This window comes from Solenopsis invicta, chromosome 8, assembly GCF_016802725.1.
Source record: "Solenopsis invicta isolate M01_SB chromosome 8, UNIL_Sinv_3.0, whole genome shotgun sequence".
Lineage (NCBI taxonomy): Eukaryota > Metazoa > Arthropoda > Insecta > Hymenoptera > Formicidae > Solenopsis > Solenopsis invicta.
The window spans coordinates 16,743,347-16,769,576 of record NC_052671.1 but is presented as its reverse complement, the minus strand read 5'-3'; the positions used below and the strand labels follow the sequence as shown (position 1 = coordinate 16,769,576).

General features: G+C 32.1%; 2 protein-coding genes and 1 long non-coding RNA gene across 10 annotated transcripts in view; 2 read left to right on the top strand and 1 right to left on the bottom strand.

Annotated features, from left to right (window-relative positions):
* LOC105204380 overlaps positions 1 to 2,972 on the bottom strand; it is a 32,140-nt gene extending 29,168 nt beyond the window's left edge. For both annotated transcript variants that reach the window (XM_011173445.3, XM_011173447.3), the window contains exon 1: positions 2,726 to 2,972. The gene's annotated coding sequence lies outside the window, so the exon portion shown is untranslated. The remainder of the gene's footprint in view (positions 1 to 2,725) is intronic.
* The window catches only part of LOC105204381 (probable beta-hexosaminidase fdl), a 91,509-nt gene that overhangs the window by 57,200 nt on the left and 8,079 nt on the right, over positions 1 to 26,230 (top strand). For 2 of the 7 annotated variants that reach the window (XM_011173448.3, XM_039452821.1), the window contains 4 exons: positions 13,010 to 13,153; positions 13,584 to 13,685; positions 17,928 to 18,190; positions 21,665 to 22,276. In XM_011173448.3, coding sequence (XP_011171750.1) covers positions 13,020 to 13,153; positions 13,584 to 13,685; positions 17,928 to 18,190; positions 21,665 to 22,276 — 1,111 coding nt within the window. In that variant the 5' untranslated portion in view covers positions 13,010 to 13,019. Of the gene's footprint in view, positions 1 to 3,342; positions 3,613 to 5,268; positions 5,599 to 13,009; positions 13,154 to 13,583; positions 13,686 to 17,927; positions 18,191 to 21,664; positions 22,277 to 26,230 lie in introns of those variants that run through there. The other 5 variants (XM_039452818.1, XM_039452817.1, XM_039452819.1 and 2 more) reach the window with 5 other exon arrangements.
* Positions 6,206 to 11,343, top strand: LOC120358469. Its single transcript, XR_005575414.1, has 2 exons — positions 6,206 to 7,813; positions 7,890 to 11,343. It is a non-coding gene; the product is annotated as an uncharacterized LOC120358469 (long non-coding RNA).

Here is a 26,230-nt window from a genome sequence, read left to right as displayed (position 1 = left end):
TATTTGCTTTAATTACTTTATAGCATCTTCTCCATATTTCGTAGTATGTCACACTCATAGAGAAAAGTGGTTGCAATTACGATAATTAAACTATAATTCCTAGTCATTTTGATGCCAACTATATTTATACTTGTTTTAATCTTGAAAATTGAAAATAATAATAATTATCATAATTTACGGCAACATTTTTTTATAAAATAATAATCATAATCATAATTTATAGTTTAATTTTGTCATAGTTGGTAGAACTGTAAACAGTTATTACTAACATTATAACAGTAATAACTATAAAAATGCAGTCGCTAACCATAATTAATTATTTTGCAATGTACTTGTAGTCTCAAATTTCAAACTTTTCTCGCAGTGAAGAAACATTGACTCGCTTACCATTATTCGTGATAAAGACGACAGTGAATGACACTGTATCTTCAATTGCTCTAGATATTTATTACAATAAATTACTTCAGCCCTTTGCCATCTATTGCTAATAACGTTTTACGGTGATTAAACCCAACACGTGTTATTGAGCGGAGTAAGGTAACGGCGCCAGTTGCGTTTTCGTGTCTGCGATCGCGATATCGAATGTCATCCAGATAACTCGTAACGATCGGGCGAAATTTTATAGCGCGAAAATTAGCACCGTCGCGTCGTGACCGGGAATGCGGCGGCATTTATTAATGCCGCGGTTGCTGAGGATCCTTGAAGCGCGATGACTCGTCGCGAAGCGTGCGGCAGCATATCATTTTGTAATCTAACTACCGCGATTATTGTTGACGGTCGGCGTATATTGCGCTCGTGAAGAAATAATTTAAGCTTCTTTGCTGGCGGAAGCGGAGTGACGCGGGACGCCCCGTCGTATACCTATGTCGTACGTTCGGTCGACTTGACCATTGCCGTGCGATGTTATGTTCGTGATAACAGCAGTAGATAATAATTGTTTATCGTCAATATGGCGAGGAATAAAGTGAGGTGTGCATATGCTTCGCCAGAGTATTCGCCAGTGACTTTTATCCGTTCGCGCGATTAACGCGACCGATAGCCGCTCACGCACTTTCGTAAGAATCGTTAGCGAGACGATCTAACTCCAGTTGTTGCTACTGTGGCTGTGTTTCAAAATTCACTGCCACGCGTTACAAAATTTATAGTTTACGTTACGCGCACTATAGATTTTCAGTGACTGACAATGAATTTTGAAACACGGCTTACATCGATCGTTGCCGGTGATCTTGTTAGCAAGCGATGGATCAAGATGGGGGACGTGCGTGAGAATTTATTTACGTTCCGTTGAAGCGTAATTAAATGAAACAAGTGGTGATCTACAGTGTTGTCCTCCCTCCGAATATATTAATAGCGGTGCGCCCGACCCTTGTGGCTTTTACATAGGATGCTCAGGGTAACAATGAAACGCGACCGCTCGACATTATCTGAATATTCTCCGATTTCGTTACCTAGTCACATCGCCTGTGTTTTAAAGCTAGATATCTCTTCGCTTACAAAACGCTTTTATCAATCCTAATCACGCGCGCTGTTTAATATTCCGTGTACTTTTGTTTACGGTTGTTCAACATGCGTATGTTTTAACATACGCACATTGAGAGAAAAATATATAATGATACCAACTATAAAAGGCATTATGGTGACAACAATAAGAGGGCATTATGGTTTCAATTATAAACAACTATGATAGTTTCGTGTATAGAATTAACGTACATAGTTGAATAAATTATTTTATAGTTATTACAATGAAAGCTTTAATTGCAATAATTAGAAAAAATAGTTGCTATCTATCGAAATTTGTATAGTTTCATTTTTTTCAGACTTTCCTGTTATGTTAACAAAAAAAAAATCGATTAAACGAATATTGAGAGAAAAATTGCTACAACTACCAAAATTTAACTATAATTCATGGTAAATTTCGGTTGTACATTTATGGTTGTTTGTTTCTCGCAACCAAGAAATTATAGCTGTTTATAGTTATTATTACTACATAAATAAAAGTAAACGAATGTTTAAGAAATAGCCATAATTCATTATAATTGTGATTGCGTTACATAAAAACGCTTACTCTAAATCTCGTAGAGTGAAAAATCGCTCGAAAAATTGCACAGGCTTAATTTTCCCTTTTTTAAAGTGGCGTTTCACTCCACGAGATTTAGAGAGTACTTTTACCATCCGTATCTTGATATTTTACTATATTAATATTTAAAATTATCATAATTCATAGTAAAGTTTCTTTATAGTTGGTAGAACTATAAACAAAACTTCTTATTATCTACTGACATCGCAGTAGTAATGACTTCAAAAATGGAGCTCTTAACCGTAAGTATTTCACCAAGCAATTGTAATTACGAATATCAAACATTTTTCTCTCAGTGTCAGTGTACCATGTTTTGATCTGATAATCGAATCGAAAACGAAGCTATAAAATACGTAACAATTAAACATATGTTACACATTACATATTGTGCTTCATCAATTCATTTGTCCACTAATGAAGCCGACGGACAATATTGCTAATTAAAAAGCGCGGTGTGAAATCGTTTTGAGTCATTTTCAGATAATCAGTTAAAATTATATCTCGAGTTTGAAATGAGTTTATTAATTCTTTCGAGCTTCTCGACAGATACATCCGCCACGCGAACGTCAGCCGCACCGCGCCCTTCAATTTCATTTGATACCTCGTTGACACCGTGACAGGTGTCAATTCGCCAAGTGAGAGACCGACCTTTTTCTCAGTGTTCAACAACGGGGTCTGGCTGGCCCGGTCGATCGCGTGCTCGCCCGCCGAACACCTGTGATACCGTTTTTCCTGGCGATCGATGACAGTCCTGGCCGGTGTCGGCCTGTCCGTCCGCTCGGCCGTCCAGAGACCACCGCGACGGCGACGGTGGACGACGTCCGCACGGGGAGGTCACGCGTCAACGACGGTCCCGTTCTTCGCGTCGGACGCGAATCTCCCCGGTCCGTCCTTAGTACCGTTTCGCCGGAGACTATCGGCGGCGGCGGCGGCGGTCATGGCACGCGCGTTGCTTGGCTACGCCACGCGATTCGCGGCCAGGCACGGCATTTAGGTATAGTTCACGTGTGCTCGAGGCACGAGCAGCAACGACGCCGCCACCGCCGCGCCGTCGCTCCCACCATCCTCGTCGACTTCGTTGTCCCTGTCGCGTCATATATTCTCCCTCGACCCACCCTCTCTCGACTCATAACCCACCCTCATTGCCTTCTCCTTCGCCACCACCCTCGCCGTTCGCAGAGAAAGAGACAGAGAGAGAGAGAGAGAGAGAGAGAGAGATGGAAAGAGGGCTCTACACCACTTATGTACTGGTGCGGCGATAATGTTGCACCACCCGCTCGTCTAATCGCACGAGGGTGCATTTCGGCCAGCTGATTGCCGCGCAACGTGGTTCGGTGCGACGTGGCGTGGCGTGGCGTGGTGTGGTGTGGTGCCGGATCGCCAGTCTCTCGCTGCAGTCCGATGACGCCACATAGGTATCACGACGGTATAGTATTTTATCTGGGCAAAGTGTCGTGTGCGCGATGTTCGATCGGATCTCTGCGGAATTGGCTTCTCGATGTGGAAATTGATGGGTCCGTGTGTACGCGTCGGCGGTATGTGTCGTTTAAGTTCTTTGCGTCGTCGATCAAACCCCTCCCCCCTCCCTCCTGTTTACGCGAAGCAAAGTCCGTAACGTGAGAAGAAATCGAATTGCAGAAAATTAAAATTGCGTTTCTGCTGATGCGGCTCTTCAACCACTGTAACTACTGCTCAGCTGAAATGTAGAATTAAATGTTACGTGTCATTTTGAGAGAAATATCATTGGCATTGTTTTACGAGCTACCGAGGTGATTGTTAATACAATTTTTATTTATTTTTTTATTATATTTTAAGTAAAGGACATTCCAAAGATTTTTCCACTGTATCTTACTTTTTTTTTTTAATGCTTTGTAGTTGGTACCTGCGCGATATTTTGATTCTTATTTTGCTTAATATCGCGGCCACTTTCAATCTTCAGCTTGTTACTTGGTGTTTAATTGTTTATCACACAAACTATATTTGGGACAATAAAAGTTAACAATAAATTTAGAGGAGTACGTAGCACGGTATACATGTACATCAGTCTATGTTTCTTTTATGCTACAAACTATGTATTTGATCAACTTCTCTCAACGATCTTAGATTATCGAATACGTATAATTGAAAATGCCGCTGCCTGCAATCGATTTTTTCGGGTTACGTACTGTTCTATTTCGCTTAGCCGCCTTAGCTTCGTGCATGAATGTCATTAGAGTTGCCTAAATGCAAAACACGTCGGGTATGCACGAGGAATGAAAAATAGCGGCGCACGAAAATGTTGCGGTTGGTCGGTCGGCGCTGTTTTACCCACAACTGCCATAACTCGACGTTAGGGTCTTGATTACAATGGAATAAATTAGCATGGGATATTATGATTCATTTTCGAGGCGACCGGATCGAAACCCAAAGTGCCTATTCTCAGAGTTAAGCGCCGAGAGGTGCCAAGTGTTGTTTGCGTAGTAATCAGAACGCACGCTCCGTCTAGACTGCGGAACATTTCGAGAGGCAAACGAGCTAAGCTTAGATCTCGCCTAGGCGTCCAAAGTGTATTTTTGGGCAATTCGACAGGTGGCCCTTAGACTCGCTGCAATAAGTAGCGACACGCCGTTCCTCTTTACGAGAGTGAGGTTGAGATAAACGCCCGGTCATCTAAAAAAAAAAAACAGTGTCCTCAATTGATTATTTTTTTAAATATTGGTCCGTGCACTTTAAGGAGAAACATACCAACGATTGATTCTTTTATTAATCAGTATTGGTTATTTATTAAATTACGTATATTTAATTTGTTGTACAAGGTGACGGTTCCAATTATGAGTCATAAGTTAAAATTGATTTTTATTAATGGAAATTTAATGATCAAATGTTTGAAAAGATTGTTAATGTGAATGTAAACAGTAAATATTACCAATTAAAAAAGAATTGTTATATATGTTCAATAAATCTACTATTGCAAATTTTGGAAGAAAATATTTAAAAACGTTTAAAAATATTTATATATGTGCATAAGTTTCAACTGTAGATCAGCACTAGAAACGTTCATTAATGCACGTTATTTTTAATTCTCTTTCGGATCTGGTAGGGTATGTGTATATATATATATATATATATATATATGTCACAGTCCTTCAAAAATTTTTGTCTTTCTCAAAAATAAAGATAGCAACTTTTTTTCATTTTAAAGATAAAGATAAGACTTTTTATAAAATCAATTCTTGTAAGTTTCATTCCTTAATGTGCATACTTAGATTGTCAATTACTTGTGTAAAATGGGATAAAAGTGAAAAATACATATAGTTCTTTAAAACTTCTTATTTTCCACAAAAATTAAACGCTAGCAAATTTTTTCTGGGTTTATTTTAAAAGTTAACATAAAAACTAAAAAATCATTTCTTAATTTTAAAATAATATATTTAATATGGCGGACTAAAGTACTGAATTCGATATTTATTTAAGTTGATGTACACTGTTTCAAAAGTGGAGATCAATCGCTTGGAAGATGATTGGATACTCAAAAGAAAAAGGTACGTACAAACATTTGAAAATTCGTTGTTGTCGAATTAGCTCCATTTTATATTAAAATTTGAAATTAATTTGCCTTAGAATTTTTTTTTTGTTAAATTGAAAGAAAAGTTGAATGAGTTTTGTAACATAATTACAATAAAATGATTATGTTATGAAATTCATAAAAATCATTTATTTTTTCAATTTTGATAAAAAAATTTGAAAGCAAATTTTTAATTTTAATAAAAATGGTGATAACTGGAAAAACGCATTTCTGGATCAATTTCTTCAGATCGATTTCTTTTGTTGTTTTTGAATCTTCAATGACCTCTCGTGTGATTGACCTCTACTTTTGAATCACGCTGTATATAGGTTTTTAATTGTTGATGACAAATCCGCAGTAAAAATTCAAAAATTTAAAATGAACCAAAAATTTGGTCAAATTTTGTTGAAAATTTGAGTGAAATTATTTATTTGATTCGTCATTTTAAATTTTGAAATTTTAACTATACACTGAGAAAAAAAATTGGTTAAAAAACTAAAATATTTAGTCCGATACGCACAACTAAAAATTGGGTTGATTCAACAATTATTTAGTTGCACGAAAAAAGATATCGTTTATTTATATTAATCATTCCAATTTTTTAACTAAGAATTAATTAAATCAACTCAATGTTTAGTCGTGCGTATCGGACTAAATATTTTAGTTTTTCAACCAATTTTTTTTCTCAGTGTAGATTTATAATCAGCGATCCTAAATAAGTGACCTTTAGTAAGACGTAAATTAAATGCTAATTCCTAGAAAAATCAGGCACGAAAGAGTTAATGTGATTGCGTGTTCCGTGTGTTAAGTACAATCTACTATAAGAGTGCAGACATTATAGAAGAAATAAGGCATAGAGAATAAGAAACAGTTCATTATGTTAAACAAGAAAGACATGTCAAACATTCCCTATTCAATATATTGAACCGTTCCTTATTTCTTATTTCTTCTATTGTGACTGCATCCTACGATATCATAACGTCAAGGAATTCTTAAAGAGATCGTATTTGGAGAGGCCATTAGTCCAGGCCTATAACAGGAGTAGCTATGTAGTAAGTCGTAAAAAATTGATCATCTTTAGTCGACTGTTCTTTTAATCATTCGACTGTGTGGACAATTTCATAAGGCTTAAATTATGATTATTACACCTATTGTGGTTCGAAACTAAAAAATATAGCTTTTTAGCTAGTCTCCAAAATAGCTTTCCTTAAATATCACTGCAATTGAGAAAGTGATTTCTTGTTACAATAATTATATAAAAATTAAGAAGTGCAAATAGTTTTTTTCTGGAATTTTATAGTATATTTACATACCTGTAAAACATTTAATTTTGCAAATTCGACCCATAATTAGGACTCGTAATTAGGACCGTTTGCATGTTGTATTGTTACATACATACTTATTGTAAAAGTTTTAAATATCGTTTGCAAACAACAATTAAATTCTGCTAATGGCGGATTCATCTATGATTCGGTCTCTCGCCGTAATGCCGCGAAATATTTCGCATTTTACGTGATTTTCCCTCGCCGTATTTACATTGGCGATAAACCGAACTGCATCTGTCGGATGCATCTTGACAGATCGGATCGCGAGGGATGAAGATTTTCTCGGTTTTCCGACGGAAGTGTTATGTAATATCGTACAGGCGACGTCTGGCAAAAGTCCATAAATCCTCGTGAGATCATGAAGCGGAAGAGCAGGCGCTTTTACGCGCGTGCATTTACGTTCGAAAACACTTTCGCCGCGGTTTCTCCTCGTTCCCCGTTGGCCCGATGAAAGGAAGAAGGACGGAGGAGCAACGTGTTTCCCTTGTGCCGGGAGAATCGCCGGAAGTACGTGGGAAACGTTTCCTTTCGGTCGCCCGCTGTCTAATCTCGAAATATATACGTGCCGTGTCTTTACGCAGACGTGCCTTTCACGTAAATCACGTTCTTATCTCTCGCGTGTCACTATTTAGGGATCCCGCGGTAGAAACGCACATCTTGTTGCGCGTTTAGTTAATGTGCGATCGTCTTATCTCTCCGTGTCACAATCAAAGGAAGCGTCAAAAGATAAAATGTAAAAGACGATCTCTGAATGGAGGTGAGAACGCGTGCCTGTGACTTATATTTAATGTCGGCAACTTTGCTACCGCGTCAAACCTTTTTGACCCAGTTGCGACTTCGAGTGATTTAGGAGCGTTAAAGGTGAAGGTAATGGCTCTTTTGTTTATTACTTATATTCACCAGTTTATTAAAATTTAGAATAAAAGTGATAAATTATCTCCAGATGCGAGAAACATTCATCGTTACTATCGTCCCGATTGACACGACTCGTACAGCACAGAAAATTGCAGAAACATTGCAGAAATATTTCTTTGCAATATTGCAAAAGCATTACGAAATGTTGCAGCAACGGTAAAATGTCCATTTTCAGAGCTATTGTAATGTAATTTTGCATCAATGTTACGATAAAATGTATATTTAATAATATGTAATCGTATATCATGATAATTAAGATGTTTTTAATTTGAACGAACAATTGGTGAAATATGTATACAAGAGAGTATCAAAAATTAATAGGTATAATTATATAAAATAATTATACATATAAGTAAATTTGCCATACACTATTAATATCGTATTATATAAAATATATACTATTATACATGTTAATACATTATTAATATCGCAATTGCAGTTGAATGCAAATTTACATATGTATAATTATTTTCTTAATTTTTCGCATTTATATACATCCTACAAATTGTTCGTGATTGAGATATAATTAAATTATATTTTGGTTTGAAAGATTTCTTTAATTACGGAAATTGTTAATACCAAATATTTTCAAAAATAGCTCTGCTTGTGTCTAATCACAGTAGAGATTCGTGCTTAAATGCAATACAAAACTTCTATGAAATTGTTTAAAAGCTTAATAAATTAGAAAATTTGCACACAAATATTTATACATAAAATCTTTGCAGTTTATTTTCACAATAATTTAAAATAGTACTACAATATTACTAATTCTTTGTTTATTATTAGATTCCTTCTGCGAACACGACAGAGTCATTCATGTTAGAATTAATTTTCAGTACTTTTACAAAGAAATTTTTAAGTGATTCTTACGCACGTTTTAACATCTTGAAAAAATATTTGTAAATTGTTAATTTAAAAAATAATCATATATAAATGTTATAACTAATTAATAGCTGACAAGAGATCAAAGAAATGTATGTTTTTACACAAAAATTTATAACTTTGAAACAAAATGACTTAAGGAAAAATACTTTCATGCCTCAAAGTTGACATTTCAACTGCATAGTTTAAGTGTTGGCTTTTGAAAAAGTTGAATGATTCAAACTTGAAAATGACATTTTTTAATATAAATTGAAAGTATATTGCATTTTTACATATTTTTATTCTTTTTTTTAGGTTTGAATTGTTTTGAAAAATGATACATATATTATCTAGTTATTTTTTAATGTTTGGAACAACATTGAATATACAAATGTTAAAAAATAAAAATTTTAAATGACGAATTTAATATTACGAATTTGAATAAAATATTAAATTGTAATGGAATTGAATCATGGGCGTAATTGGTTGTTTATTTGCGGATTTTGTTTATTTTAAGTAAATGTAAAGAAATTGTTGATTTTTTTTCCTCTGTAAATATCAATCAATAGCATTTCTATATTAATAGTTATTTTTCCAATTATTGAAACAAAAAGTTTAAAAATTACGCATGTTTATACATTGTGTATAAGTATCAACAGAAATTTATATCACTTATATATGAGTAATTGCCGTACAAAAATAATACTCGCATCAAATTTATTATGATTAGTCAAATTTATTATAACAAACTGAGAAGCTCGTTTATGTCAAGAACAAATTAATATGGATAAAAGGCCAAAATAACGAACTATATTATCTGATAGACCTTGAAAATTTATTACAATATAATAATGTTTGCAAAACTTAAAGCGCGGAACATGTTTCGATCTTACTTGATCCTTTTCAAACCTAATAACTGTCTGATAAAATTCAAATTTATTATAACAAACCGACAAGCTCGTTTATGTCAAAAACAAATTAATATGAATAAAAGATCAAAATAACGAACAATATCATTTGATAGATTTTGAAAATTTATTACAATATAATAATGTTCGCAAAACTTAAAGCATGGAACATGTTCCAATCTTACTTGATCCTTTCCAAACCTCATAACTGTCTGATAAAATTTGAAACATGTTTCAGTAATAAATTTTCAAGATCTTTCACATGATATTGTTTGTTATTTTGACCTTTTATTCATATTAATTTGTTTTTGACATAAACGAGCTTGTCAGTTTGTTATAATAAATTTGAATTTTATCAGACAGTTATTAGGTTGTTTTATACGCTGGCCTTAAAAGGCATGATCATAATAGACAAGATTATTATTGTTGTTGGAATTTAAATTTTGTCAGACAGTTATTACATTTGAAAAGGATCAAGATCGAAACATGTTCCGTACTTTAACTTTTGCGAATATTATTATATTGTAATAAATCTTCAAGATCTATCAGATAATATTGCTCGTTATTTAGCCTTTTATTCATATTAATCAAATTTATTATGTTAAATCTATTTTATTAGTCTGATAACTTTTCAATCTTATTACATAAATATCACAGGCACACAAAAAAACAAAAGTGTCATGTCCGAGAAACTACACCTATGTATCCCTATGTATTTTGGCACTCTCAAACCGAATATAACCTCAGAATTGCTTCATCAGGTCAGGATCTTTTTTACACTCAAAAAAATGCCAAATATTCCTTACACTATTTAGCCTGGTAAAAAAAATTCTGATCTGATGGAGCAATTCTGGTTGTGCATAGCTACACACATAAAAAAAAGTGCCATGTCCGAGAGATTAAACCTTTGTATTCCTATGTATTTTGAGGCTCTGAAACCGAATATAACCTCAGAATTACTCCATCAGATCAATATTTTATTTTACTTATAAAATTGCTAAACGTTCCTTAAAATTACACATTATTTAACCCGGTAAAAAAAGAATCTTGACTTGATGGAGCAATTCTGAAGTCATATTCAGTTTCAGGACGTCAAAACACATAAGGATACATAGGTGTAGTCTCTCGGACATGATACTTTTGTTTTTTTTTGTGTGCCTGTGTATTTTTTTATATTTTATTATTGTATTTATATCACAATATTTTTCAGTTAAAGTTTAAATAATGTCCATTAAAACAACCCCTTGTTGAATTAAATAACTGAATATTTATTATACTAAAAATATAATTTTTTAAAGACTTTCATACATATATGAATGTCTCTTTAAAGAATTATTAGTCCCGAATAAGTTGAATAGTGCATTTTATTATGAACATAGTGTTATAAAAACTTAACACTAATTATTAGAAGCATTTTTTAATATTGTTTAAAACATGTATGATGTCAAGCGTTTGATGTTGATTTTCTTAAATTTGAACTTAAAATTATCACAGTTTAATTTTTTTTTATATTTTTGAAATCCCTTTAATATAAACGAGTATTAGTTGAAAAAATTAACGTTAATTGAAATTAAAGAAAAAAATAAAAATTTACAAGTATAAAAGAAATATTTTTTTTCAATATTTTTGAAATCTCTTCAATATAAACGAGAATTAGGTGAAAAAATTAAAGGTAATTGAAAATAAAGAAAAAAATAAAAATGTACTCAAATATAAAAGAAGTATGAAAGAAATAAATGATAGGATCACGTGTATGCGCCAAGGTAGTTTTCCTTGTTCAAGGTTTGTTCGAACTGAAACCGACAATGTACCAGATCTACTCTTTAGATGCCAAACTTTTAAGAAGGGGATAAAGACCATTGTTCATTCTGGTACTCGTAGTATTTAAATGGGTCCATGAGCGTATTCAAGCGAAGCAAGGAGAGCCGCTTGTTCTCTTTTCCTTTTTTTTTTAGCAAGGAGAAAGAATTAAATTATGAAAATGATTTTTACAGCGAAAAGTTAAATGCTCCTTGACTAATGCCAATGCAACGCTTTATTCCCTAGGAGGGATCAAATAAATTAAAGAAGAACTTAAAATATTGAACTAGTACAAGTGTTAAAAGAAGTTGAAACTTTCTTTCTAGCAACTAAATATGCCTTGGATATTTCCTTAGCTCAATTATGCACAACGAAGGCCATTGAAAGGTCTTTCAGTACGTTGAAAACTTGATTGTTGTTAACAATGTCAGAAAATCATCTCAATGGACTATGTATACTCATTGTATGTAGAAAAATTGTGCTCGTGATGAAAAAGATGCTTGAAAAAGTATTAAGAAAGTTCACTGAAGATCCTTGAAAACTTTAATATAAACTTTAATATAAGTATCTTATATAATAGAGCGTGCAGATAAATCTTGGTTCTTACTCTGACTAAAATTCTGAATATGTCCATGAGTAGGTCATTCCCATCTATTGTGTTGACAGATGTAGGAAGAGAGTTAAAATCATATTTATGTTTTAACGTTTCTATAGCAACACTACAATATGCAAAATTGCAGTGTTGCTGCAATGTAGCTGCAAGATCTTGTATCATATGGAAATTCTTTCTATTTCCAATCAATGTTTGCTGTTATCTAGATAATTTTATATAAATAATCATTTAGATAAAGAAATAGCTTCATTATTATTCTTATTTTTATCTAGATTATTATATATATATTATCTTTATCTTTATCTTAAATAAAAAAAATGTCTTTCAAATTATCTAAGATAATGTGAATAACAACGGAAATGAAGTATTGCCTCAACCTTCAAGTTACCATTTAGCCTAATAGGAGAATTTTTCAAAGTAATAACAGAATTCCGTTCCGAAATTCACTGTACTGAAAATCTATAATAATGTAGAGATTGCACAGATCCATAGTAGTTAGTGCAATATAAAAATTGCTCCAAAACATATAAATTCAAAAACTTCAATTTCTTGTAAAAAAAAAAACTACAAGAAATTTTGTTAATCAATACATAATGTAAGTTATATTCCTTCTATTTTTTCAACCTTGATTTTTATTTATGTATCTTAATTAATTCAAATCCAAAGAAGAATACTTTTTGTTACATTCTCTGAAGAACTTTTAAGAAATAAAAATTTAGAAATAAAAATACGAAACAACATATTGTTTTCATATTCTAAATTATTTTTCTTAATAACAATATTATCTAAAAATTATCTAAATAAAACTGTATATAATTTTATCCTTCTAAATAAATCCTTAAAATTAAATCATCTTTATCTTATCTATGATATATTTACATGTAATGTATCTTATCTTTATCGAGATAATTTTAAATTAGAAACACAACACTGCAGCCATTCGCATGATTGTTCATTTGATTGCAGACTCGTCAGAATGGTGGGTAACATGCCCAGCGGATGGATGAGGAGGATCCTCCTCTTCCTCGTCCTAATGACTAGTGTCCTGCTGATCGCCATGTATGCCCACGCTCCGCCACTTGCATCGCTTCAGCCCTTCGCGACGCGACGGTAAGTAATTTTTTATTACAGTGTGTTCATATAGTTCAGCGAGTAAAACACGATCTTTTGACATTTCGTTGAGTAAAACAAACTCGAAATTGTACACGCGTTGCTCAATATCCTTAAAATAATGAGCGGTTTCTTTGGATTCTGTTCCATCTTAATATTTTACTCTAAATACATTCCAATTTTTTTCGAGAAGAAAGAAATCCTAAGAGTTAGAGAATTGTATGGCAGGTCGCGTGAAATTCAAAATCACCTGTTCTCCTTTTTTTTAAAATTTCTATATTTCTGTGTTTTCTGTTAATACACAGCTAACGCAGATTTGTTTGCCCGCTCTGTGTATTAATTCAGCGCTTCTTCTGATGATTTTCTTACACTGCATGTTTTTTGTTTTTTATTTCGAATTTATTTTGCACTCGCAACGCGATGAACAAAGAAGACTAGAGGACTTGCAGCGCGGCTTGGTTAATTACCTGGTGGGTAATGAAACCACAATCGGACCCGGGGAACGGCTCTACGAGTATCTGGAAGGGCCTAGGTAACGGATAGCCCCCGACCGGGGGTTGGAATCTTATGCTAGACGAAATATACCGCGTACTTCTTTCATACCCTTCACTCGAACTCCCGCATTGATCTGATTCTTTTTGTTCACGTATGCCTGGTCGCGGGAAAAAGCATTTTCGAACAACCCTCTCTATTTTCACGATGTTGCAACGTATCGAACGGCACTATACAAAAATTCGCTTTGAATTGTTACGCGAAAAAAAAAACGAAATAAAAATTTAAAGTTCTACAGAAATAAAAGCCTGTGTTCTCTCTCTTTCTCTCGAGCTGTAAATTTTACAGAGGAGTGAAAACCATGTTTGCATTTTAGAGAGAGTAATTCAAATCGTCAATTTTGTAAAATCTGTAGCGATATCGATGAATCATATGTTAGGGAAGTTCTCCAGTTTTTTCACATAATATCAGAATTTGAAAGCAAATTTTGAGAATAAGTTTATGATTGACATATTTCTGAATTTTTAAAAATTTTTTGTAGTTTGCAGTAAACAACTTTTTAAAATAACATTGAGTCTTATGAGAAGGAGAGTTTCGAAGTAACTTAATTGCTAACAAAATGTAAGGATTTGGTAAACTATATTTATAAGAGTGGAGTTTAAAAGACATTTTAGAATTAGGAAAATAAAATTTCACATATCCACATATTATTTTCGTGTATGAGTATGAAATGTTCACGATTGAAATAATTCTTTTTATAATTAAATATCGTCATGCTGATTAACGAAAGTAGCATTATCGCAGAATTAAATTATTATAAACAATTTTTTTCATTTTTTTCTATGTCAGTATTTATCAAAATTATAAGTAAAATATTTTTAAATAACAAGTTTCTGTTATTTTTTAGCCATTAGTTATTATTTTGAAAAATGGCAATGTCAAAAGCTTTTTTGTTAAGAGATATACATGAATGAAAATCACTCTTCTTTTTTTAAGCTGGCCTTCTTAACCCTTTATGGTCACACCTTTTGAAAGTTCCGTAATGGTCACATTGAGAGCAAAATAACTCCAGCTCATTTAACCAGGATTGCCGTATTCACAGTTTTTGTTCTTTAAAGTAAAAAGTTACTAAACATATTTTAAACATTATATTGGAGAAATACAGCAGTTTTGCAAAAATGTTAATCATATTAAAAAATATCATAGTAACATATTAAAAAATATCGCAAAAGTAAAAGTTTTTGATAATTTTTTATTCAAAAGAATCATAACTTTTTTAATTTGTAATTGTTTTATAAAAATTTATAATTATATTCTACGGATATGACACTCCACAAAAAATAGTGCAATACTTTGCGTGCCAAAAAAGATATTTAGTAAAAAAAAATGAAATTATTGTATAAAAGAGCATTTATTTAGTACAGAAATATTATACTAATTCTTACTTGAATTATCACTGTAATTATGAAATAATATATAAACAATAGAAAAATTAAATTTGACTTTATTAGACTTTTTTGGGGTCCAATGGGTGAGGCTTCTAAAATTCTATAACTCTATAACTATAGCATCGGTAAACTAAAATCTCGAGCTGTTTAGATTTACTTCCGATAAATGAATTTATCGTGTTCGATGATATCCTTTTTTCTTTTCTTTTTGGAATCAGTGCTGTCTGATACCGCAATGGATCTCCCAATTGAAGACCTACTCGGGCGTGACCTGCAATATGTCGGGGCTACTTCGATAAACGAATTCCCTTTGATAAACGAATGTTCTGAATTCTGCGTGGGAACTCCCGTGCACTTCCTCGGTTCGAGCACTCCCTCACTCTCTCTCTCTCTCTCTCCCTCTTTCACCTTCCTCTCTCGCGACGTCGTACCTTCATTCTGACGTTCGCTCGTTTAATCCATTCGTTCGAGCACGCCCCTCATACTAAACGCACGCCCGCGCCCGCTATTGTTACGCACCATTGTCTTCCGTGTTGCGCGGATTGTACGGTTGCTGCATTTGCGTCCTAACCCGCTTCGCGTAAAGACTTTCCTGGCCGATTTTCCTGGCCTTTCGTGAATAGGACTCTCCTTTGCCTTCGGAGGCAAGGTAGGCTCGGTTGCCATTTCGGGAGAAGAAATTTTTTTTTTTTTGTTTTCGAGAAAACCCAACACGAATCACTTTAATTTGCAACATGCGAATATCTATCTTCCAATACCAATCTTTCCATCGAATTTCATGGGGCCAATTTTTGTCGCTTTCTATCGAGGCATTCTCGTTCATTCTTCTACTTCAAACAAAACGTTATTCCGTTCCATAATTAGCCACTATTTTCTTGGATGCTTTTCTTCGTTCGGCAAACATCGCTTACCTTTTCTTCCCTCGCTTTTCTAATTCGAACGATGCCGACGATATCGCTTTTTGCACTTTCATTCCTCTTGCCGTTGTAATGAGCAGCTTTTCATTTGCCAAAGGTACGATTTTATCAGCTTGACCGACATAAGGAATGAGTTGCGGAAGGTAGATCTGATCTTTTTTTGCTACCAAAATGGGACAACTGTTGTAGTTTGCTTTTTTGATTTATGAAGGTGCTTGTTGGTGTATTATTAGAGTTATTCCGAATCTATTAATAAAATGGTTGTTTTAATTCATTGAATAATTAATGATTCTTTTGTTCATCTACATTATTAATGTAAAACATATTTATTTTTAATGCACATGAAATAATCCACAAAAATAATAATTAATTTTTTGTGAGATTTTTCTGCAGTTAATAATTTATATTAATTACATTGATATTGTATGTAGGTATATATAATTATGATGTTGTTATATGTAAGCCAATTTGAATTTCCTTTTGTCGCTATTGTTTTTTGTGTTTAAATGTTGCACAAATCACTTTATTATTAAAATAACTATTTAATTATTAAATATGAAACAATTTGATAGATGTTTTCACACACACACACACACACACACACACACACACACACACACACACACACACACACACACACACACACACACACACACACACACACACACACACACACACACACGCACGCACACATATATAGGGTGATTTATAAGAAGTGATGTTATAAGAAGTGATGAATTATTAACAAAATATTTGAAGACATGTGAAAAAATGTTTCGTACGAAGGTAGAAATAATACAGTAAAAACAATTGCTTTATCGATGAAGGTGTTAGAGACAAGCTAAGCAGCTTTAGTTTTTTAAGAAGTTATACAATTTCTTTGTTTACATGAATTTTCTAATTATTCTGCATTAAAAGGTATTAAAATAGAGTTGTCTAAAACTCGAGATTTACTGCATATTTTATTCTGACATAAAATTTAAAATATAATATTTCCATATAAAATGAAAAATTTTTCGTAAAATATTAATTTTTTGATAATTGTATCTTGATACTTTTATGTACAGAATAATAAGATGAATCAATGAGTGCAAAGAAAACATGTAGCTACTTTTGAAAAGAGCTATGTAATGCATAATTTCTTGAAAAGCAACAATGTGTTTTCTTTATTCCAATTGATTTATCTTAAATTACATCGATTGAATTACATTAATTACTTTATACGAATTACTCTATAGAATTATCCTATATGTATACATATTACTGCAATATTTTTATATAAATATAAAAATGTTTGAAAAGAAAACTATGTTAACCGCGATATATTAAATTCCTCAAACGTTATTTCGATCCCGCAAAATGAAATTTTGAGATAAAGTCGCATGTTGTCTTTTTGAATGTACCTATCATTTTTAACATTTTCCACATGTTCCACGATTGCAAGACAGATGTCTAGTGCAAACTGGCTCGCCTGAAGGAGGAAGATGATCGCAATCTGTGACATGACAAAAATTGGATATACCATATACGTATTTGAGAATTTATTTCTTTCTTTTTAAAGGAAAGATTTGTCGAATTTTTGATCAAAAGAATCATTGATTTAATTACCAGATTAGAGAATTTTTCTCCAAACGTAGATTTTGTTATTATCACGGGGAACTTTTTGGGCGAAAAATCTTAGGAGAATCTGTAAGGAAAAAAATATTTGTACTTATACTATATTTTTTTATATATTTTTATCTTCTTAAAAAATTCCCGCGATAATAACAAAACTTGAATTTGAAGGAAAATTCCGCAAATTCCTGGCAGCTGTACCTCAGTCATATCACAGATTATCAAATTAAAGCATTCTGTACATTACGTAAAGGATCACGACTACGGATCGAAGGCATAAACTGAATTTTCACTCGATCGCAGGACATTTCAAAGTCCGTGGTCCTGGGCGTGTGTGGCGAATCGATGCGAGAGGCGAGCGGTAAGGTCCTCGAGGACTTCCTTGGCGACCTGCACCGCGCATTGCGGAGGGAACACTCGACTGCTGTGGCCCAGACCGACCGAGAACGTCATCCTCGGCGATGACAATGTCATCCTGCATCTTCAGCAGATCGAGTTTGTTACCGTAAATACGAGCGATCAAGAGACGAAAGATCTGCTGGAGCATGCGAAGGATGTCTTTATCGGTAAATATTGAAACGCACCAGGAAAAGAGAATGCCGCCAAAACATTTATCTAACACGTTAGAAACATTTCACAACAGCTCCTTTTCATTGAGATTATTCATCGTAGAAAATGCAGGACAAGGCAAATTTTCCTAATTTTCTCTTCACGAGGTACTCTCAAGTAATAACGTTTATTGTGCCTTTTCTAATTAATAATGCTTGCCTCACATTAAATGTGACGTATATGTGGTGTGTTTCATTTTATCTTTTTCATTAATATATCTAGAAAAATATGGAAGAATGAAGTAAAGTCTTATACAAAAGTTGTATATAATTTGAAAATGGATAAATGATCACTTTTGGAAAAATTTGATCTTTAAGGTCATATAAAAATTATGGCTATTTTTTAAAATAAAATTATATGATTTTTTATTAGATAATATGTATGTGTGTGATTCCTCTTATTATCCTGAATATAAAAATATTCAAATAAATTTATCGATCAATCAATATATTTTCTAGATATTTTTTACTTATTTGTATATTTTTACATAAAATTTAAAATATTTTGTAAATTATTAGTTTTACACAGTAGATACTTAATTGTACTTAAATACTTTTATACAAAATAATCAAATGAATCAATTAGTTTAAAGAAAACACATCGTTGCTTTTCAAAAAAAATTATACAATTTGCATTATGCAGTTACTTTTTTTTAAGCAATAACGTGTATTTTATATCAATTAATCTATTTTGTTATTTTGTAAATAAAAATATTAAATTATAAAAAAGTAATAAGTTTGCAAAATATATATTTTATAGCAAAATTTACAAAAATAAAATATAAAATATTTTCCAAATTAATTTCTCTTTAAATCTATCTTAATACTTTTATATGCAGAGCAAATAGAGGAATCGCATTATATAATACAAATAATTCCATTTTTAAAAATGGCAATAACTTTCATAGGATCTTAATAATCGACGTTTTTCGAGAATTAATTTGATTTTACCATTATTTATCCCCCTTCAGACTATACATCTTTTTGTATGGCTCGTTCTTCCATATTTTTGGAGATATATCGATTTGAAAGTTAAAAGGGGATATCCTGTATATCAAAGTCATCCGTATCGCATGCACGATTACGTAATTTACATATTAAGGGGGTTTTCTACTAAATTGTTGACTTTTTAAGAAGTTTTTAGGTTATTTTTTGGAAAGATATTTTTCCATAAATTACTTTTGTTCTTTTATTATTGTTAGAAGACAGATTTCTTATTTTTTTTAAATATAAGTAATAATAATAATAGATTTATTTGACTTCTCTACGGTTCATTGATCATAATTTTGATTCGCCCGCAAAATTAAATACTCAAATGTTTTAATCAGAATATTTGCGGTTATCATCGGAAACAATTTTTTCATTAAATGGCACTAGTTTAAAAAAAAATTCGATTTTTCTTTTTTCTTTTAACGTTTTAGTGCCCGGAAAAAATATAATAGAACTGACAAGAGTTATCAAGATAATTATTGTAATTTCAATGATAATTGCAAATATTGCGATTAAAATGATGTTTAAATTAATTTCAGTGGGAGATCCGGAATCGTGATTACTGATAAATCGTGCAGAGGTTAAATGGATTTTTATTATTAATTACATTAGTTTACCAAAAATACTTTTTTTAATCATTTTGAACTAGGAAAGATATTTCTTATAGATTTTTGGAAGTTGAAAACAATTTCGAAAGTCAATGTTTAGCAGCATGTCAGGTTCGGAAATAATTGGCGTTAATGAGCAAAAAATTAATTGTTTTACGATGTTTGAATTTTTTTGTAATAAAGATTAACATTATTTTTAAATTCTGATTAGAAGTTATGAATGTATTCATGTTCATCCCCTTAAAATGCATTTTTTGGTCAGGATATTTTACTATTTAATTATATGTTATGGAAGAGATAAGTTCAGTTTTGCTAAAATACATCAAATTTTTTGCCTATGATTTGTATCGATTTGTGACGATTAAATTATAATTTTTTACTTATGATTATCGATACACATACACAGTGTTATAATAGATTCTGTTAAATATAACACACACATTTAATATATGGCAGAGTGGGTAAATCGAACCTTGTTCCAAATAGAACTTTTTAAATTTAAATGAATACAATTAAACAGATTTGTGTGCCATTTATAATGTAAAGTCCTTATAAGACACCGAACATGTGACAGCAATGTGACAGTTCTCTGTCACAACATTTATAGAATAGACGAGAATGTGTATTTTCAGTTATTGTGCGAAAATTTGTTAAAAATGGAAAATTGTTATTTAAAAGGTGTTAATTGATTTAAGATAATTAAAGAGTGTAGAATTCAAAAATATCAAGTGTTTTGTAATCACTTTTGCGGATTATTGTAAAATTTGTTCCAATGTTCAAAAGGACCTTTACATCAGAATTGTAACCTGATTGTAGCACTAGTGATCGATCGACCAGATCTGGTCCTAAAAATGTTGAATTAGTAAAATATTATGAATTATCAGACTCGGAATAATTAAATTTTATTGATTTTGACTTTAATTATAAACTGTCGCCAATTTCTTTTATAAATAAAATTTTTATTTTTGACTTTTAAATTGCTCGTTTTTACTTAATACTAAAGAAAAATACACTAAAAACTTTGAAAATTCTGTCTAAAAATTGACAAAAATAAGAGTATCAGATTTGGAACAGGTGATGGTCCAATTTGGAACCGGTAGTACCGGAATGCATATCTCCTCATAGAATCTAGCTCCTCAGTCATAAGTATATATAACTTTATTATCATAGCTGAAAAATTTGCACTATTTTAAAAACTGTATTTAAGTTCTTCATAACTTTGATATTTTTTAAAAAGTAAGATATAAAAATTAAAAAAATACATTTTTATATTGGAATATATTCTTGACATTCCATATATTTTGATCAAAATTTTGTGATAATGTTAATGGTAATAATCTTTTTTGCAAAAAAATTTAAACAGCAAAAACAAATATTTTTTGCATAAATCTTAATTATTTTGGAAACCTTATTTATTGAAAAAAGTTTATTTTCGGTATCGTTTTTAGCATCAAATATCTATAAGAAACGTTTTGTCTGGTTCAAAATAATTCCGGCTAAAAACTAGTATTAGTTTTTATTTATAATTAAAATAGTAAATTAATCTTTAAACAATAATAATTCAAGGACAAAGTAATGTTGTAAAATATTTCTTTACTTTCCTCAAAAACATATTCCTAAAAAAACTTCCTAGCACCCTGAACGCAGCACTTGAAGTCACACCTTAAAATCAGACATAATGTATTAAAATCACAACTTTTATTTATTGCATTTACATACAGAATAAGGAATTACATAAATTCCGAACATCCTAAACAATTCACTTTACTTCACGTAATTAAGTTGAGGAAGAAATCGCTGCTTCCTCTAATGTGAGATGTCCCTTTAATCTCAGGGAACATCAGGAGTCTGGTCAAGGTGCTGAACGCCAAGAGTCGATCCGGTATCGATTCGTTCATCGTGTACCTGAGCGCTGGCAACGCGCGGGGCATCATCTTGACTCTGGACACCGACGAGTCGTATAAGTTGGAGCTCGCACAGAGGGGGAAAATTTTAGAAGCCAGAATCACGGCGAGAAGCTACTTTGGGGTGCGGCATGGTCTCGAAACTCTCAGCCAGCTGATCTGGTGGGACGAGGCTGCCGGCAAGCAGGGTGCTCTTCGCGTCCTCACACAAGCCTCTATCGAGGACAAACCCGTGTTCTCTTATCGCGGCCTTCTCGTTGACACCGGCAGACAGTTCTTCTCGGTCGAGGAACTGAAGAGAGTTATCGACGGCATGGCAGCCACGAAGCTCAACACGTTGCACTGGCACCTTACTGACTCTCAGAGTTTTCCGTTCGACTCGGCGCAGTTTCCGGAGATGGCGAGATGGGGCGCTTACAGTGGCGATCACATTTACACACCTGATGATGTGAAGGATCTGGCTGATTACGCTAGGATACGCGGCGTCAGGATCGTTGTCGAGATCGATTCTCCAGCCCATGCCGGCGCTGGATGGCAATGGGGTGAGTTTTATAGAAGATTTTAAATCTCCTATTGTGATGTAAGTTTATCAATAAATGGACATATTACTCTCTAAATTTGAATCAGTGAAATCTTACTGGTTTACAATGCTAGACTTACTAATAACTGTGATCAACCACTGATTATTCAATCTTTCAATGATTCTGCTTAAGAGGGGGGTACTTTCACTAATCGGAATCAGTGTATTATCACTGATCTCACTGATTAAAATTAGTGTATTATCATTGAAAGACAGGTCATATGTCATTGATTGATGTAATTATAAGTATACCACTGAAATCAAGCTGTTCATTGTTTTTCAGTGAATAATATACTGAATCCGATTTAGAGAGTAGGAAGACCGAAAGTAATGTCGTTTTTTTTATAAATAATGTAAGTATTATAGTATGTAGTTTTATTAATATAATTTATTGTATTATCTCGATAATATAATTGCTATCATTTTCTGTGATAATTATCTATTTATTTATTAATTTTCTGATCTCTTGAAAATAATGTAATTACATATTGCAAATTGTATTGCAATTGTATTTTTTAAAAGCTATGTGTGTTCTTTACATCATTTGATTGATCTCATTGGTTTGTGCATAAAAATATTAAGGTATAACTATAAAAAATTAATAGATCAGAGATTGCATTTTAGGGCAAAATAAGAATAAAGTATAAGATATCTCCTAAATTATTGAATTTTCGATAACTTTATCTTTAAGTCTCGATGGTCGAACTAGCTAAGATACCCGCCCGGAGATTTGGGGGAGTCAGGTTCAAACCCTTATCGAGATAATATTTTTCGCAGTAAATTCTTTATAGTTTCTCGGAATAAAAAGGGGGATCGTAGAGATGCATGTAAGCATAAAAATTATTAAATTGATTAGCAATTTAATTTTGTGATATTACATTCGAGGTTCTTCTTGAAAGCTATTTCAAGTCCGATAAATATGCAATACGCAGTTTGGGAAATCTTGTAAATGTTTATAAATTCATCTAACAAAATTATTGAGCTGTAAGAACTGCTTTCGACCGAAATTGCCATTTTTATTATTTAAATACTTTATTATTTTTAATACTTTTATACGCAGACTAGAGAAATTAGACTAAATAAGGAAATAGAAAAATATTAATAATAATTATATAAAGAAAATTATATAAAGAAAATTATATAAAGAAAACCAAACAATTCCATTAAAAAAAATGGCGATAATCTTTATATTTTTTTGGCGCCATTCATCTAGAAAAAACGTGATCAAAATACATCCCCCTCGAAACTGTTCCACTTTCATCTGAAACATTTTATTTGTGTCATTAATAATTTCAGAGAAAGTTGGCTGAATTGATTAAAATGGTCTACCCTGGATATACTGTTTATATTATTAAAACGACATTATTTTTCGATTTCTCTAATATATAAATATTATATAGTTCTTTTTTATAGATATCGATTTTTGCAATATTAATCCTCTGTGGTCTTTGTTTCTTTTTCATTGTTTTCTTAGTCCAACTGTGTGTCTCATAATATTTTTAAAAGGGTTTCTGGACTCTGAAAAATCCGAAAAAATTTGGGTACACTCTCTTCCAACATCTCAGAATGTAATTTCACAATTGTTTGATCTGAAACGTTTTTCATATTTTTTGTACGTATCTGAATTTGAAATAGAACAACAAAATTTGTCTGTTACGCTAAAAAATTCACAACTTTTTTTATACGTGCATAAAAAATCTTTTTAGCTTAAATAGTTTATGATTAATATTTATGAGAAAAAATAGTGTAATGGTGTTTTTTTAAAAAATATTATTTAATAACATGACAATCACAAAAGGTTTATATCTAAATATAGGAAAAAGGATAATAGAGGAATGTTGTCAATATTAGCATATGTAGACCTTCTAAAGCGACATCCTTTTATTTCTCGTAAATTAAACATTGCATTGTATTAACCTTAGCTCCTCACGCATGGGTACAATGCAATTTTTTACATTGATATAACTTTTTTATAATATGATTTGAAGACTATGAGGTTCAAAGAAACTTTAACTATTCAAAATATTCATTTTTTGCGAATTTTTGCAACAAAAATCTTTTAAAAAATTGTAATTACTTGAGAATAAGATATTTTTGATTCGAGTCTCATTTATTGTCTTTATAAGACTCTGAGGTATCGATTTCATATATTATGATCTAAAAAATATGCTTTCTGTTAGAGATATAATAGTGTATCAAAGTTACTGTAGTGTGGGGAATCACTTAAAATTCACTCACTGAGTTTCGTCTTTCGTTTATAAATTTATTTTTTGAGAAGTAACAAAGGTTCAATCCACTCGCATGATAATCAATGTTCACGTGTGACGTGATATTTTGTATGTGCGTGAGATGACACGCTTCGTCGCGACAAACGCCTCAGGGAAGCAGCGGCCCTGAGTCTAAAGAGACGACGCCTAGGGGTAGCTGTCCCGAGTCGCGAACTCGCTTAGATATTCTTAGTCGAGGAAGATCGGACCGTTCGGACACTGCTAGGCTCGGACTTGACACGTTCGAGCGATTTCTGTTGCGCGTTTCGTAATCTGATGGAATCGATCCCTCATCCTTTGGTACGCCGTTCTTATAACTTCTGATTCCCGACCCTTCGTCCTGATTGGCACTCAGGTCGGGTAGGCGTACGTCCAGGATAACAAATCGAAACCGACCAGTTTTTAGTTTGACGAATGAGCTGTGAACAACTAAGACAACGATCGCCGCACCTAGGATGACGAACGCGACAATAGCCGTTCCCGGGTCATCGTTTTATGGTTTAAGAGTCCGACGCCGCGGCGTCGGACCCTTTATCGCCTTTCAAGGAATGCATGTGTACAAACATTCGGCAATTGTCCGAAACTCGCCCGTTATCTCCTCGGCTATGAATTATATCGTTCGTTTTTTAGAAAGTGAAATATATAATATGATTCATAGCTATGAATGGTCATTTTGACATTATCGAACTGTGTAAGTGTGGGTCGTGCACGACATTGGTGTGTGTGTGTGTACATAACAGTTACAAGATTTCACAAAACCACAGGTGAGGAGGAAGATAATAAAAAACAAGTGTGAAGAGTTAGGATTAATACTGATAAAAACAATTTGCTCAGATAATTAAAAAAATAATAGTTTTATGGCTTCTTTAAATATTAAATCTGTTAACGATTTTCTAAAAAGAGAAAATAAAATTTGCACCATTTTTTTGCAAATTGCATAGTTTAAATAATAGTGAGTATATCATTGATAATATTAGATCATTTTACATGTTTGTAGCTTTTTAAAACTATTTTGTTTATAAAAACTGTTTTCCTTTGTTTTATTTTTTTTTATAGAGCGATTTAAAATCAGCGTAAAGCAAATAATAATTACGAAATCTTTAATTACAATATTGGCAAATGTTTAATGAATTTTTTCACATTGTCTTTAATATCTTAAGATGAGAAAAATAGCATTGAACGTAACAGATCCACGTGTGCACTAATAAGGTACTAAAAAACCATATAGAAAAGATGATTCAATTCTAGCTTTTTAATTTTATAAACTTTGATATTTAATACTTGAAAATATATTTTATTATTTAGTATATCAATTTATTTTTATACGTGGATTATTTAGTTACATCTCAACTATAATACTCCACTACGGGACCTACGTGTTTAAATTCTGTCTTAAATACTATTTACTGTATCAGTTTTGGGACTTATTTTCTCAGATGATCTTTTTGAGTTATTTTGTAAAAAATTAATTATTATAACATACGAACATTAATTATTATTATAAAATACGAAACAGTATTATAAAAATCGCTATACAATCGGTAGAAGATATTTTCTAGTTTGTACTTATGTTCTTAAAATTTTACTTTTAACTTTTGTTTAAAATATTAAAAAACAAAGTAATATGTTGGTATTTGTGACATTCTTTT